Source organism: Sebastes umbrosus, chromosome 4 (genome assembly GCF_015220745.1).
Source record: "Sebastes umbrosus isolate fSebUmb1 chromosome 4, fSebUmb1.pri, whole genome shotgun sequence".
Lineage (NCBI taxonomy): Eukaryota > Metazoa > Chordata > Actinopteri > Perciformes > Sebastidae > Sebastes > Sebastes umbrosus.
The window spans coordinates 27,728,475-27,743,632 of NC_051272.1; the positions used below are offsets into that span (position 1 = coordinate 27,728,475).

Genomic DNA, 15,158 nt, shown 5'->3' on the forward strand with positions numbered 1-15,158 from the left:
GCAAATACAATGCAGATGTTTGAATGCAGTTTAAATTTTCGTCCAGTCTAAAATAGGATTTGAATATTTCTGCATACTGGGGTCTCTAAACAGTCTTGGAATTACATAAATTAGGTATCACTGTAAAGCTGAGACTCTTGCGGGTCCAAAGAGCCCACTTGTATTCCTGTGTGATGTTAGTCCCCATAGTAGCCATTTCACTGTAGTGAGACCAGTTTTTAAAACTTGACCTTACCTGTGGTGGCCTCTAGGATAATCACAGCCTCATTAAACTTTACAACCACAAACTAGAGATCTATAGCATTCAGAGGATGGATGGCTTTCCTAGGTAGATTGACAATAAGGGGGTTTCTGAGCAGTTTTCAGAATAGAAGTGCTCGCCATATAATCGCCAAAAATGCAATTCTTGCAGAAATCTCCAAATATCAAAAGTTTTTGAAACCAAATCACAGCATGGCTTTTTTTTTTTGGTGTTCCTCAATATCTTGGTGTCTTAATGTGGTATTTTGGGGGGATTATTGCTCATTTCTTATCAATTCTTGATTGGTAAAAAAGTCAACGTGGGAATGGCCATCATATACGTACAGTATATCAAAATGTTCTAAACACTTTTACAGTTTATTTTAATTAATCAAGTCATTCATTCATTCATGTTAATTTCTGATTTCTGACTATAACAACTTGACACACAGTGCTGAGCTGCATTTCAAATTAATCTTCAGGTTCTCAGCTTTCAGATGATGTACACCACTTCTATGTGACATCTACTGCTGACCTGCTATCTCCCCCTAAAGACCTCCTGTACCCTCCTAAGAAAGACAAAAATTGGTCTATGTGTGAGCCTCAGAGGGTTAAATGTGACAGATGGTCTCCAGTTTCAGCCCTTGCAAATTGTTTTCATACCTTATCAAAATGAGAGGAAACCGGTGGCTGTCTGGATGGTCAGAGAACCTTTTAAACTTACACATGTATGACCGTGTTCTATAAACTAGTGTGAAAAAATCTAAGCTACACCAGGGTAAGTTGTTCAGATATTGAGCTCTGGGTGAAGCATGGTCTTCTGTTGACGGGTTGCAGCAGATAACTGACAGCTCTTCATGAGACAAGCACATGTGTCAGGGTCAGTGTATCCTGGCAGTCTTGTTACTCAGGAATGCTTTGTGGTGTAGTATACTGCACAGACTGTCAGGAAAATCAAGAGTTTTGGGCTGTTTTTCCTTAAGCAATGCAAATGTCCACTCATGGATACAGTGTGTTTTTGATTTACGGTGCAGCTAATATATCTTCAATGCGACACCATAAACTATAAAATATGGATGTAGGCTGCGGTCAAAAAGTCTTGACAAAATGGGCAAAGAGATGGAGCAGTGGTGGAGCTGAGGCGGGCCCAGGTGTCGCAGCAGAGCAGATAGCTAGCAGGTAGCGACCTGAGACGGCACCCCCCTGTCACTCAAAGCGGCCACGCCCTCAATTATGCCTAACTTTAAGCCTTAATATAATTTAAATGGGTGAGTTGTATTAAAATTCACCCCCCGTACAGTTGTATTAGCAATAGAGACCAAATCCGTTTTTTGTACGAGGCTGTGAACAAGTTGATTTCTGCTATAAAGTTCGGCAAACATGCAAACATTTAATATGGAAGAAGATGGGGATTGACTCGCTTTCGGAGCCAGCCTCAGGTGACCATTCGAAGAACTGCAGTTTTTTGGCACTTCCGCTTTGGCTTCATTTCTCAGCACTGGAGGTTGCCGCTTGTGTGTCACACTTGCTGAATCCTATCATTGGCAGCCAAACGGGAGTGTTTACACTTTTGCAATTGTACAGCATAGTGTAAGGCAAGGCAAGGCAAGGCAGCTTTATTTGTGTAGCACATTTCAACAACAGGGCAATTCAAAGTGCTTTACATAGACATTCAAGAACATTGCGACAAAGTGCAAAACAACATTGAGACATAATTAAAACAGTTATAAAAACATAAAAACATTAAAGATTAGATGTACGTGTACGGCGTAGTTTTGCGGACTGCCATATTAAAAAATCTGGGTTGAGTGAAGGAAAAAATTGTGGTCTCTATTGACAATAGCTTGGCTATTTTAAAGTTGGTTTGTGCCAACGTTAAGTTTCATTGTCACTTAACAAATGTATATAGTTTTTACCTAAACCTAACTACGTGGTTTTGTTGCCTAAACCTAAAGTGATGCCAAGGGGCGTGACAAAGCACCAGTATGTGATGAGCTGGGATGTGTTGCTTATGCACAATGTCCCATGTCGCCTTAGTGACGATTCTCTCTGACCAATCAGTGGTCTGCAGTGTTTTAACTCCACTTTCTAGAATCGGCTCAGCTCGCTTGGGACCTCGACCAGGGTGTTATCTAGAATATTACCAGGTACTATTCACAATGGAAAACCAAACAAGAGCAAGTCGAGTTGAATAGAGCCGTGCCTTACCATGCAGTGGAAATGCGGCAAAAATAAATGTATTTTAGTGCAGAACTATGAAGAATGATGATTTTTGAAAAATTATCGACTAGTTCCCAGTGATTATGGAATAGTAATTTTGCTTGAAATGCACATCCCTAGTTAACATACTGCAGAAGCTCCAAAGAGGTCATTACTCTCTTTGCCAGCATACTTCTGCAGCTGATCTCGCTGGTGTAATGACATGCTAAAAGGCATATGACTGCAACAGTGGCACGGTACATATGTTCTGCATCATAAATAAGATTTGTACACTGCAGAACCACATACATGGGAAATGTTTTTTTGTGAAGGACTGTTGAGCAATTGTGGTAACCCATACTTTATTTTTACTCCACTATGATTGGGGGCTGTGGATTTTTCTACATTTTAAAATGAAAGAACAGTCCTCCTGCCTTTAGCCTCTCCTCTGCAAATATAGAGTCACATGCAGCTTTAAGTGAGTACTCACTGTCTGACCTGACATAATGTATATGTAAGTTTCCTGTTATGTGTGTATTTCAATCAGGAGAGACTTAATTTGGATTGGATTTTGGGTGGAGGAGGGTCACATCGATTTTGACTTATGTGTAGACAACTGCTGAGGCTCTGTGGCCTTGGAGTGTGCAGCTCTTTTACTATCAACAGTGACTCCTGTCATCCATTCTTCAAACCTGGCTTCAGGCAGAGGGGAGTCCCACTTTGTGTCTTCAGAGGAAAGCACGCAAGTTGTTTTCCCTTGGGTGCTAAGAGGGGCTAACACCCCTTAAGGGTCAAACAAGCTATTCATAGGGAGCACACTTTGCCTACTGAATGGCTTAAGTTTCAGCGGTGTGCAGGTCTTGGTAGTATGGTACTCATATACTAATAAACAGAGGATCATTTGATGAACATCAGCTGTCTATAATTGAGGTTCAGGTCAAACAGAAATATCTCAGTGTCCACTGGATGGATTGCCATGAAATGGAGACTTTTCCTCTCGCGCCACCATGAGGTTGAAAGCCTTGGTTTTGAGTGAAATGTCCCAACAAATATCGGATGGATTTCCATGAATTTTGGTACAACCATTCCCTTAAAGAGGACCTATTACGCTTATTTTCAGGTTGTGCTGCAGCATATCTTTTCACCCTTTGTCTGAAACGCCCCGTTTGAGCTCCTATTTGTGTGATTTGTGAAGTTGTGATTGGTCAACCGAAACAAACTCTTTGTACTCCGTTCCAGCTCCGCTCTAACTAGCTTTGTTTGAGAGCATGCCAAACTGGCCATTATGAAAATGTGTTACATGGTGACATCACCACGTAACGGAAGGAAAGACGAGACTTCAAGCAAGGCGTTTCAGGCAGTTCAGGAGCAGTGTTTCTGTGGGGGAGAGTAACTCCCTTTGCGTGGACTTACTTTTAGGCTGTATTAAGGCCAACAGTAGCCCTCTCATTCATTTTAATGGAGCCAGTCCGTCGGCGCAACAGGATTGCCAATGTAGAGGGATCTGGCAAAACAACGCAGTGTCGTGTGGCAAAAAAGTTGAACCAGGCTCAAGGTGCGGTGTTGGCCAATCAAATACATGCAAACGCACATTGTGTTCCTCACAACTAACGATGAAATAGTTGCCGCCATGACAACTTCCCAGAGTTTTAAAATCTGTGAGTGTTACAACTGTTGTGCAGTGTGTGCCGTCCGATAAGCATTTAAACACATTGCTCTGTTACTCAAACTGGACTTCTTGGATCACATTTCATGGTCTCATCAATATCTTAAACAACGTTCCCCCACCAACGTACCTCCCTGCTCTGTTGTAACACGGCTGTTTTCGGTCTGAATCCCTGTGTATTCTTGTTCTGTGATAGCTGACAGCCCTCCACATGTGTAAAAGTTAGTGGGGTGTCAAGTGTCACAGCACTACATAAGGTACAGTAGTCAGCTTGCTGACTTGCCACGTGCTGATAGATTACAGTCGATGGAGGGCATTTGCTGCAGGCTACCACTCACTGGTTACATAGTAATAATATTATCAATGTTAAGCTTCTACGTACTACACTAAGAAAAACATGTTTGGCCAATGGATTGTGTGTTTGTGGTGCAATCCGATCCAACTGAGTGAAACACACTGTGAAAAGCTCACTCAATTTATAACAACATTAACAAAAAATGTAAAGGTTATGCAGTACAAATGTATCCATTCAGACCCACACACAACCACACACACATTCTCAGGCAGTTGTATGTGTATATGCAGGCTGAGATACAGAAACACATGTTTATCAAACTCTCCCTGAATCTTTTATGTGATTAGTGCACAAGTTCTTTGGCAGCCAGCATAGTAGCACATTCACATGTGAAAACGGTTCAGTTTAACGCTCACTAAACTAACTACTGAGACAATGTCCCAATTCATTTTATTACTACAAGTTTGACAAGGAGTTACCACTAGCATAACACACCTGAAATCTCCAACTGAACTGTTGGCGATCGAGTTGCATGGCGGGTAATGTACTGTAGGAGCCAGACTTTGACAAGGAAGCTGGTTTTGCTGCATTGATTTTCACTGTTCAACAAGGTTACAGGAGTGAAATGCTAAATCGGTGGAATACTCTTTTAAGCGTCCGGGCTTGTTCTCTGAGGTTGGCTTGGTGTGTCAGGGCCCTAATGAATCAGCACTGTTACGCTATTAATACCGTTTTGCAGCTTCAGTAACTTAACTGCCACTGAATGTGTGCACATTGTGAACCAACAAAGCACCATTAGCAGTAAATCGCAGACTTCCATGTTGATGGGATCATTGAAGGAACCATGGCCAGATTTCCCCACTACTGACCCAACCATTCCTCCAACTCACTGTGTATTGTTTATGTACCATATCGCCTTTCATTTCAGTTGACTCCAGGCTTAAGTTGTGCAAATTTGCACGATTTTTCTGTTTTTAAAGTATGAGTAAACCACAGTATAGCCCCGTTTACACCGCAGGAACCTTTCCCCGGAACTAGGAACCTTTTGAGAAACTCTGTGTTTTGACCGCAGTGACCCAGGGTCTAAATTAAGTTCATTAAGTTCAATTAAGTTCAAGGACATTTTATGGGGGACATTTTACCCCCCAAAAGGCCCTGGTCAGGGGGTAGTACTTTCTGAAAGTACAGGAACTTTCAGGGTGGAGTTTGCAGGGATGACAGTCGCTGATTGGTAAAACTCATGCACCATGCTCCTGCTTCAATGGCTTCAACTAGTGTACTGCTTCATTCATAAAAAGGAAGTAGTATCAATTTAGGACCATTTTAGGACGAGGGGAGAACATTTATCTTTGTTTGATAACATTGTCAGTAAAGTTAGGCTCTGCTGTCGGCATCTCGACAGCGCAACGGTACTTTTCTGTGTGAAGGAGAGACATATTTTTTCTGATTAATTCACGGCGTTAAAGGTCTAAAGCACAAATAAATAACCATCAAACACTCACAGACAGATGATTTACTGTTAGAGACAGTTTCTGTGACCACCAGCAGCCCTCGTCTCATGTCATGTTACTTGTTCACACGTCAGCGGACTAATTTGCCTAATCTGTACGGGTCTTTGCAGACTGCGGTGGAAACGCAGACAATAGTGATTTGAAGGAACCTTTTCAGTTCCTTAAAAAGTAGCTTCCGGGACCTTTTGGTGGAAACCCGGCTTATGGTTTGTGGCTTACCTATATTATCACCCCTGATCTGGGACTCATTTTTAATTAAGTTTAGAGGTCTCTGACGCCATCCTCCAAGTGACAGGTACAGCCCCTGGGGGTTGGAGGTGCATTGAATGACCCTTTTCCAAGGGTCTGATGTGGTTGACGTAACGATTAGTCCTTAAGAACACCACTGACTATCTGGAGGCCATCTGGTCTTGATTCTGTTTTTTGTATAGGTCTCCATTTATCCTTGTCAGTGTACATTTGCCATGAGGAATAATAAAATGTCCTCACATGCCTTTTTTTGTTACAGAATTCACTACAGTAATTGCTGAGTTAGAATAGAAAGAGTTGAACCTATACAGTGATTCCCCTTCTTCATGTTTGATCCTCACTTGAAGAGCTGGAGGCTGGATGAAGACCTGGTTTGGGTCTCTAAATGGGGCTCCCAGGACTGGATCTGGGGCTAGATCCTAATTTGAGGTTGAGCAGTGAAGCGTCTATGAAATACTGAAATGAAAGCAGAAAGCATACCAGAAACTCTAAATACTGAGAGCAACAAGATGATTGGTTAACAGAGGTCAGGGTGGGATCAGATAGGTTGAAGTGAATGGTGGGATCAACACCTAAAGTTTAGCAGGAACAAAAGCATGTGTGCATATTCTACCTGATTCAAGTAATGAATAATGTGACTTTTTGTTTTGTTCGGTTGACACAAACATGATATGATTCAGGCAACTGTCAAAATAATCACTTAATTGATTTGCTGGTTGAGTCAATAACTCTGGACGTTTGACATCTGTGTGTGTTTTCCTGGGATATTTTAACAGAAGGTAAAAGTGATTGAGTCCATAAAAAATGAGACTTCACAGAAAACAGGAGAGCATTAGTCATTTGTTCAAACAAGCTGTTGCTAACCAAACAAGCGACCTCTTGTTGATAATGTCCAGAAAAACGAGGGCAATGGCTGTTGGTTCAGATCGCCTACGTAGGTCTATGTTTAGGTTCAGTAGCAAAGGCAGAAGTAGTGTGAGGATATCAAAACCTTGCGGTTTTTAGGTTGCAGCGGGTTTTAAAGCTAGAGTGAAGATACTGGTATCATATGAAACTACAAAAAGGAATCCATTGGTATCAACCATGTCATACTAGCTTGTCGGGAAGGAGGCTAAATAACGCTCATAATTTGCGCTCAATTTTGGAAAGGAAAACTGTCATGACCATTTTGAAAGAGGTCCCTTGACTTCTGACCTCAAGATATGTGAATGAAAAGGGGTTCTATGGGTACCCACGAGTCTCCCCTTTACAGACATGCCCACTTTATGATAATCACATGCAGTTTGGGGCAAGTCATAGTCAAGTCAGCACACTGACACTCTGACAGCTGTTGTTGCCTGTTAGGCTTGAGTTTGCAATGTTCTGATTTGAGCATATTTCTTATGCTAAATGCAGTACCTGTGAGGGTTTCTGGACAATATTCGTCATTGTTTTGTGTTGTTAATTCATTTCCAATAATAAATATATACATACATTTGCATAAAGCAAGCATATTTGCCCACTCCCATGTTGATAAGAGTAGTAAATACTTGACAAATCTCCCTTTAAGGTACATTTTGAACAGAAAAAATATGTGTGACTAATTTCTATTAATCGGGATTAACTATGGACATTCATGTGATTAATCATAAATTAATATTTCAATCGATTGACACCCCTAGTTAACTCAAATGCCATCTGCTCACCATGCTGGATTTTTTTCACACTAATTTCTGTTGCCAATTGAGTGTAAGGTACCAAAATAAAAAAAGAAGGAACGTTATTTGGTAAGAACAGTTATTTGTTTGTGAAGTCATTGTATTTTTACCAGAAGGTATATATGAAGTCAGTCAACTGTCAACATAATCACTTGCTTGATTGGTTGGTTGGTTGGTTGGTTGGTTGGTTGGTTGGTTGGTGGGTTGGTTGAGTGACACTGGACTTTTGTTCGAGGCTGATTAGACTAGATAAAATGACAGAGACACAATTACCCACTTTCGCCTGTAAGACATACAGTATCTTTTGACTTTCTCCTGAGGAGTGGCCTGAAATCTGAATTTCTTCCTTATCCGAAGTGAGGGTCTAGGGATAGATAGTATTTTGTAAAGAACAGGGGAATAATGAGACGGACAAGAGATAGTGTGCTTCCTTCGCCGTTTCTGTCAGACTTTATTTTACACATGTAGGCTTATATACTGTATGTTTTAACTGTGCTTTGACTGAATTCTTAATACACACTTGATCTTGACATACCTTGTGAAAAGTAAGAATAAAGCAACAGCTAATGCAGTTAATCTCATGCTTTCCGATTTCTGCAGGCCTGTTTATGCTATCGCCTGTCCTGATGGCCCCAACACCAGCCAGCATGTGCACACCCTTGAAGACGCTCAACGACAGCCTCAGCCACAGGCGACGGTACATGGTGAGAGAATGATGGCATGTTTGCAAGCATGACTCAGTCAATGTGGAAGCAAGCAAGCAAATTTCACCCTTAAATAAAAACTGCTCTAAACGTTTCATCTGTATATGAAGTTCGGTGTATTTTAGGGTCATTTTTAGAAGCTACTACTACTGAAGTCAGTGATTTCCTGCCATTCCCAGAATGACTTTCGACTGACCCCAGCCAACTAGACAGTAAGAGGAGACAACAATAATTACACAAGTGAAAACAGCAAGAGATTTTCCACAAAGAGTGAAACGTATTTTCTGTACCTCCGAAATTTAAAAGTGACGCTCCATCAATTCAGTAAAATTCCATAAAGTGGTGGCACTTACGACAAATTTTAAAGAGCAGAGATATCCTGACCTTTAGTTCCAAATTTGGGACAGGCTCCATAAACACTTGTTCCTACAATTCCCATAATGCAACTCGATAGTGTACTGTACTGTATTTTGTGTACCCTCTCTGCCTGGTAAACTCCCTCCTCTTTAAAAACTACACCCCTAGGTCTCCGTTAAACATTTGAAGTCCTCAAACCCAAGTGGAGATGACCAACAATATTTGAGTCAGTCCATATTGTCAAGTGACGCTAAGCCCAAACAAGCTAAATTGAGGAAATATGACCACAGTTATATTGAGCAGCAGCGACGGGAGACCAAAATGTGTCATGTATCTTCAGGTGCTAGTGAACGAAGCCATGAAACCAGCCAAGCTAAACTGACATCTGATTACAAAGCACCCAATATATCAAAGCAAAATACAAGTGCATACAAGTGGTGTTAACATGATTCAAATTGACATGTGTTTCTGTTTATCATTATCAAACAGGTCTGAAGTATTTAGGTTGAAAGTTTTTAGAATACAAATAGTTCCAGTGGCATGTAAGAGTTCAAATGGTAGTAAACATTATGCTTAATCGGTGTTACGATTATAAGGCCCCAAAAAGTTTGAGAACCCCTGTCGGAAACAATAAAATCGGGGCACAAAATGAATCTGTGCTGTTCCTTTATCCATTATGCACAATAATTTGGATGCTGTTTTTTAGATTGACTTATCTGTAGAGCGTGTGAGAGAAGACAAACTCCTTTTTTTTTGCATGTAATGTTATATGTGAGAAGTGATGTTGTTTACAGACAAATGTTTCACTGCAACAGTATTTTTGGTGTCATATGAATCCACGTATGTGCATGAAAGAAATAGATAACAATTACAACTACTACTAATCCAATTTTGACCAAATTTGTGGACATGATGCATCTCACTCTCATTAGTGATTGGCCCAGTTGGGGACTCAATTAACGAAAGTCCCTGACATATTTATGGCTTATTACTGTTATTGAACATTTTGGATTTGTGTGTGATCTTGCAAGAAGTTGTTTACATGTACTAGTTTTGATAGTAAATGTGTAAATGATGTAAACCAATTTCTCAAAGACATGAACAAGTGTTACAGCTCTCTGATTTATGAAATGCACATGCTAAATTTGTTTTCTCTCTATTTCTTTGCATTACAGAAGCACAACTTCCCCATCAACTACACCATCAAGGTTCATAAGAAGGAAATCTTTAAACGGTCAAACATCAACAGAATGGTAAAAGTCACAATGCTGTCTCTTGATTCAGTGACACCTTTCCTTTCCTGTCATCAGAGAACATGGTGGAGGAGATTCCTCAGATGATGCTTGCCATGTGCCTTACAAGTCTCACAATACCAGACTGTGACTTTATGCCACAAAGATTAATGCCGGGTACACACTACACTAGAATCAAGCTGATTTTGGGCCCGATTTCCCCCTCCTGGCAATCGTCAGCAAAGCCCTGATTTTTTGATGGTTCTAAATATTATCTTGCCAGATACCCCTGTGGTGTGATGTATGTTTAGAGTGTTTTTGGCTCTGAAGTCCATATTGGCTGCACCGATTTCCACCTCCAAATATTCCCTTCATCTTAGTGTAAAGAAGTACAAGTACATCTTGAAAACGTTCTCGCTGATCTCTCATCTTCTCAGTTGTCCTGGCAAGTTCTTGTATTTTCCACCCTGAATCTGAAAGTGGCACAGAATATGATATTCCTTGAGCACTGACAGGTGCTGTGAACACACCAAGCACACTGGCTTCACATTTACCTCAGTGAAGAAATAGGGACTGGGCCATTTTTCTTGGAAACACCTGACACTCTGTGTCCACTTTTCTTCTCTTTGACAAAGACATTTTCCACCGGTGGCTCATGCATGAACAGTAGCCTGCACGTAGTAGCACGTGTATGTAAGCACGTGAGATCTATAATAGCGTATCCAGCATAGGACCTGCTACTCTTGTTAAGACAGCTCGACTCTCAAATAGCAATAGCAGTGCATTTTATTGAAAAATTTGATTTAATGACCTCTGCAATTTTTACACTTTTTTTGCAAGGTCGTCCAGTGGGCCTGAGTGGACCCTTTAATGGGCCGGTTCTGGTCCCCAGGCCCTATGTTTGACACCCCTGGTTTACCTGTTGTGTCTTCCTTTTCTATGCTGATCTACTGTAGTGTACATGCTGAAAAAAACCCATACGTTGTGCTTTAACATTCTTCTTCATGTTGCAGATTCACAGTATCCGATAAATCTATTCAAGGGGAACTCCACCCAAATAAAGAATTCTAATATGTTATTTCCAAGGCCAAGTAAAGTTCAGTCATATTTGTGAACATGAGCTGCTCTCTCTCAAAGACAGAAACCAGAGAAGATAGTCTCGGGTATAAAGTCTGGAGCTGCTCCACAGACAATGAACGGGAAACTGATTTTGTGGACCCACAGATTGTTTGTTTTCTTTTTTATACCCAAATGAGTTTTATTCTATTGTAGTGTTCTCAGTTGTGAAACAGAAAATGTTCCCATATACTCAGAACATTCCCCTGGGTGCTCTCAGTGTCATCTAGAACATCTTAGACCATAGGGAATAGCATGTATGAATTTTGAAAATAGACGTCGTTCCCCTTTAATTACATTTCTCTCCTCTCCTCAACCCATCAGAGGTTACAGGTGGAGGGGTTGGATGAGCTGGTTCTCCAGAGGTTGTGGTTCCAGGTCAACCAAGGCGTGTTAAAAAAGGTAGGAATATTGTCTGCAAAGATGCAATGTGTTTGAGTTTGTCCAAAAACAATGATTTTATTTCTTTTGTGTAAACAGTTTGTGTAATTTATTAAAACTAGTGCCTCTTGTCCTTCTCTCCCAACTGCCTGAAGAGGCCTGAACTTTCAAAATAGTTATATCACCTGCAATTTATACAATGTGGTCACATGTCAGTCATTGGCTGATTAAGGAAACAGGCACATACTATACTGTCCAGGGACTGGCTGATACACAGGAGCTTCAAGGAGTGCCACACCACCCACACATTTTGCCCTCAGGTAAAAGTTAAAGTGCATTAGCATGTGCCACTCACCTGAGCTGCTAATAAAGTCAGGCAGGTTGATTTAGTGGGGTAGGGCCCTGCAGCATTCTCCTCTCTGTTGATCTCTCCAAAACCTCAGGGCTTTGGGCTTGATCCCATGTAATCCTTAGAATTAAACCTTCAATTAGTAAGTTTGAGTAAAACCAAAAACAATCAGAGCTGAGAAGTCTCTAAGCAGCTGTGAATCACTGCTCGCAAAACTCGCAAACTCCGATCGAACTGTTTAACTAGGCAGCACTAATCAAATATGAATCAATATTCTGTTACTGTAATGCCTATTTCTCGCCTCAAATGTTTTCAGAAACATCTTGTAGTGTACTGCTTAGCTGTAAAATGACAGAGTTTGCTCTGGCTGGTGGGTGGTGCCTGGTAATTCCTCAACTGATCTCAACATGTAAGCCGGGTCACAAACGTTCTTATTTTTCAGCTAAACAGTACACTAAAATGGGGATTTGAAAACAATGCTTACATTTCGCCTACTGGGCCTGAAACCTGTTACAGGGTTCCTACGCAGTATGGAAAAGTGTGGAATTTGAATTTCCTGGTCGGGATAAGTATGGAAAAAAGAAAAGAGAGTATATAAAAACATATTGTCCCTATTCTGTTTTCTAAAATATAAAATTCATACTTTCTAAAAGTAAATTTATCATACAAGCAGCTGAGTGTTTATTTGCATTTGGAGCAGCCAGTGCAGCCAAAATGTTTACTACTGCGTGAGGTAGCGCAGGCCAGAGCGAGCTTGATGTCGTCAAAAGCAAGTCAAGAAGTAGACAATGGCGTGCAACTGAAGGCAAACTCCTACGCAGAGCTGCCTCTACATCTGTATGTCACAGCCAGGGCCGACGCGTCCATATAGACGACATAGACAATTGCCTAGGGCGGCACTTTGGCAGCGAAATGGGAGCCAACTATTCATTGTGAGCAAAATAACAATAATAATATGATAATAACAAATAAACCCAAAACTGCAGAGAGACAGCACAGAGTGGAACGCTTCCTGTCAGACTGGGCCAATCTAATACTTTAATGTATTGAGGGGGGATACGAGCGGCCCCTCCGAATTTGGACTGCTCCTTATTTTTGTTGAAATCTGATTGGCTCAGTCATTTTTATCGTGAACGTGACGAACTGCGACGCGTGTTCCAGCTCACCTCAGCTCACCTTGTCTTGTTTTGATTCAGTGCAGTGGTGGCGTGCTGATACAAACTGAGGAGGTGTCATCCACTATAAAGTGCCTTGAAGGGCTTCAGCATCAGCAGATTCTCTTTATACCACAAAAACTGTATTAGTGTTAAAATTAGTGCCCAAATATTTTCAGCTCGCACCCTATGGCCGCTCGCATGAAAGGCCTCTTTATCTCAAAGTCCCGAGATGAATTTCTGTCACAGTCTATCCCTGTTGCAAAAAGAGGGGCGGCATAATTGTTTTTCACCTAGAGTGCCATAACCCCAAGTGCAAGATGCAACTTTCTGCATAGGGCTGTGGACTGAACAGCCACAATGGGTAAATGCACGGTCGGTTAACAATTCAAAGCAGGATGAAAACTTTATTTGACATCTCAACCATGGGGGAGACACTGAAGCACTGTAGTCTTATTACAGCATCCTCTGCAACCTGAGTCACTAAGTCAAATATGGTCTGAAAAATACCGAGATGTCTGGAAATTCGAGTCTGGAAAAGTATGGAATTTTGAACTGGAAAATGTGTAGGAACCCTGCTGTCGCCATGTTGAGGGCTGTGCGGAGTGCAGGATTTGCAGGCTGCATATACTTTTACTGTCCAATTTTCTTTAGATACATTTCCTTATAGTGCAAATATGAATTGTGAATTTTAATCCTTCAAAGTTTTTCTTTTTACAACACATTTTGTTTTATCAATGTACAAGGAGTCAACGACCTGAATGTAGAGGATAGTTGAGCGTGTTGTTTTCTGTCTTTAGGTTTTGCGAGCCGTCTTGTTGTTTTAAATGAAGCACAAATTGAAATTTCAGATCATCCGAGTTATGCCAGAGAGACATCCTTCACGTCCATACACCGCTGAGTTGGAAAGACGCTTCAAGGATGCGGAGGGCGTCTTTGTACAGTCACATCCCGCTGAGGTAAGCTAGAGTTCACGTATCTGTAACACAGCTGTATTCAGTTCCTCTTCAAACGAAGCAATTCATTTAGTAAGTGAATTTCCCTCCGACTGTACGGGTCAGAGGATATTTGACATGAGGTGGATGTCACATTGATCCTATTAATCAATGAATGGAATGAATGCCCTTATCATTAGTAAATTAAGTGCCATTTCTATTTATGCTCCAACAAAAGTTCATTGAAGGTGAATCTAGTACACTCCTTGGTCATTTAGTGTAGTGCATATGAGGGATGTTTTGCCGGGTAATGAGTACTTAAGTTTGCTAAAATTTAGTTTTTCTCTAATGGTAACTCTTCTGTACTGTTCATTTCTAAACAATGTAATATTCCAGTCCAGTGTGTCCTCTTTGTTGAACAGATAAAAGCGATAAAAAACACTTTCTGGACATAGATGTTTGGACAATTTACATGCATACCCACTGGTTTGGTTATCATTTATCTTCCACACAATGCCCTGTGGCCACTGTTGAAGTAGACAGCGGGTCTAATTTCAGCAGACAAAAAGCCTGGACTGATCACAGCCAGATCACATGCCTCAATTGTGATCCATATATGGTTTGCTCTTTCTTGTGATTTGCAGTAAAACGTGTCCTCTCTCATCATTTTTACAAAATGATTTTGTCAAATACACATGCTAAGTTGAGAAGTGTACCTCAGTGGGGTTTGCAACTTGGAACTCCTTGTATCTCATATTACAAGGACTTGACAGTTGCCAGGCCCCTGCTGGTTACCCTCAGTTTGTATTACACCATCTGAAGGGGAGGAGCGGCAGGGGGAGTGTGGCTTCTGGGGCTCCAGCTGCCAATGTTTTCTCAAAAGCCCCGAATTTTTAAAATACCTTCAAATTTGTGTTGTTTGCCTCAGTCTCTTTGACTGGAACGGCAATCAATGGAGCAAAAGTTCTATTACTATTATATCTATAGGTCTACCTTAACATTGTCATGGGGAGTTGCTCTATGCTACTACTGCTACTACTACTACTACTACTACTACTATCACTGCTACTATG

The 15,158-nt window shown here is 41.1% G+C and overlaps 1 protein-coding gene across 1 annotated transcript in view; it reads left to right on the forward strand.

The window, feature by feature from the left end:
• The window catches only part of il34 (interleukin 34), a 44,301-nt gene that overhangs the window by 21,129 nt on the left and 8,014 nt on the right, over positions 1-15,158 (forward strand). Inside the window, exons 3-6 of the mRNA XM_037768499.1 lie at positions 8,458-8,561; positions 10,094-10,171; positions 11,591-11,668; positions 14,002-14,109. Coding sequence (XP_037624427.1) covers positions 8,458-8,561; positions 10,094-10,171; positions 11,591-11,668; positions 14,002-14,109 — 368 coding nt within the window. The remainder of the gene's footprint in view (positions 1-8,457; positions 8,562-10,093; positions 10,172-11,590; positions 11,669-14,001; positions 14,110-15,158) is intronic.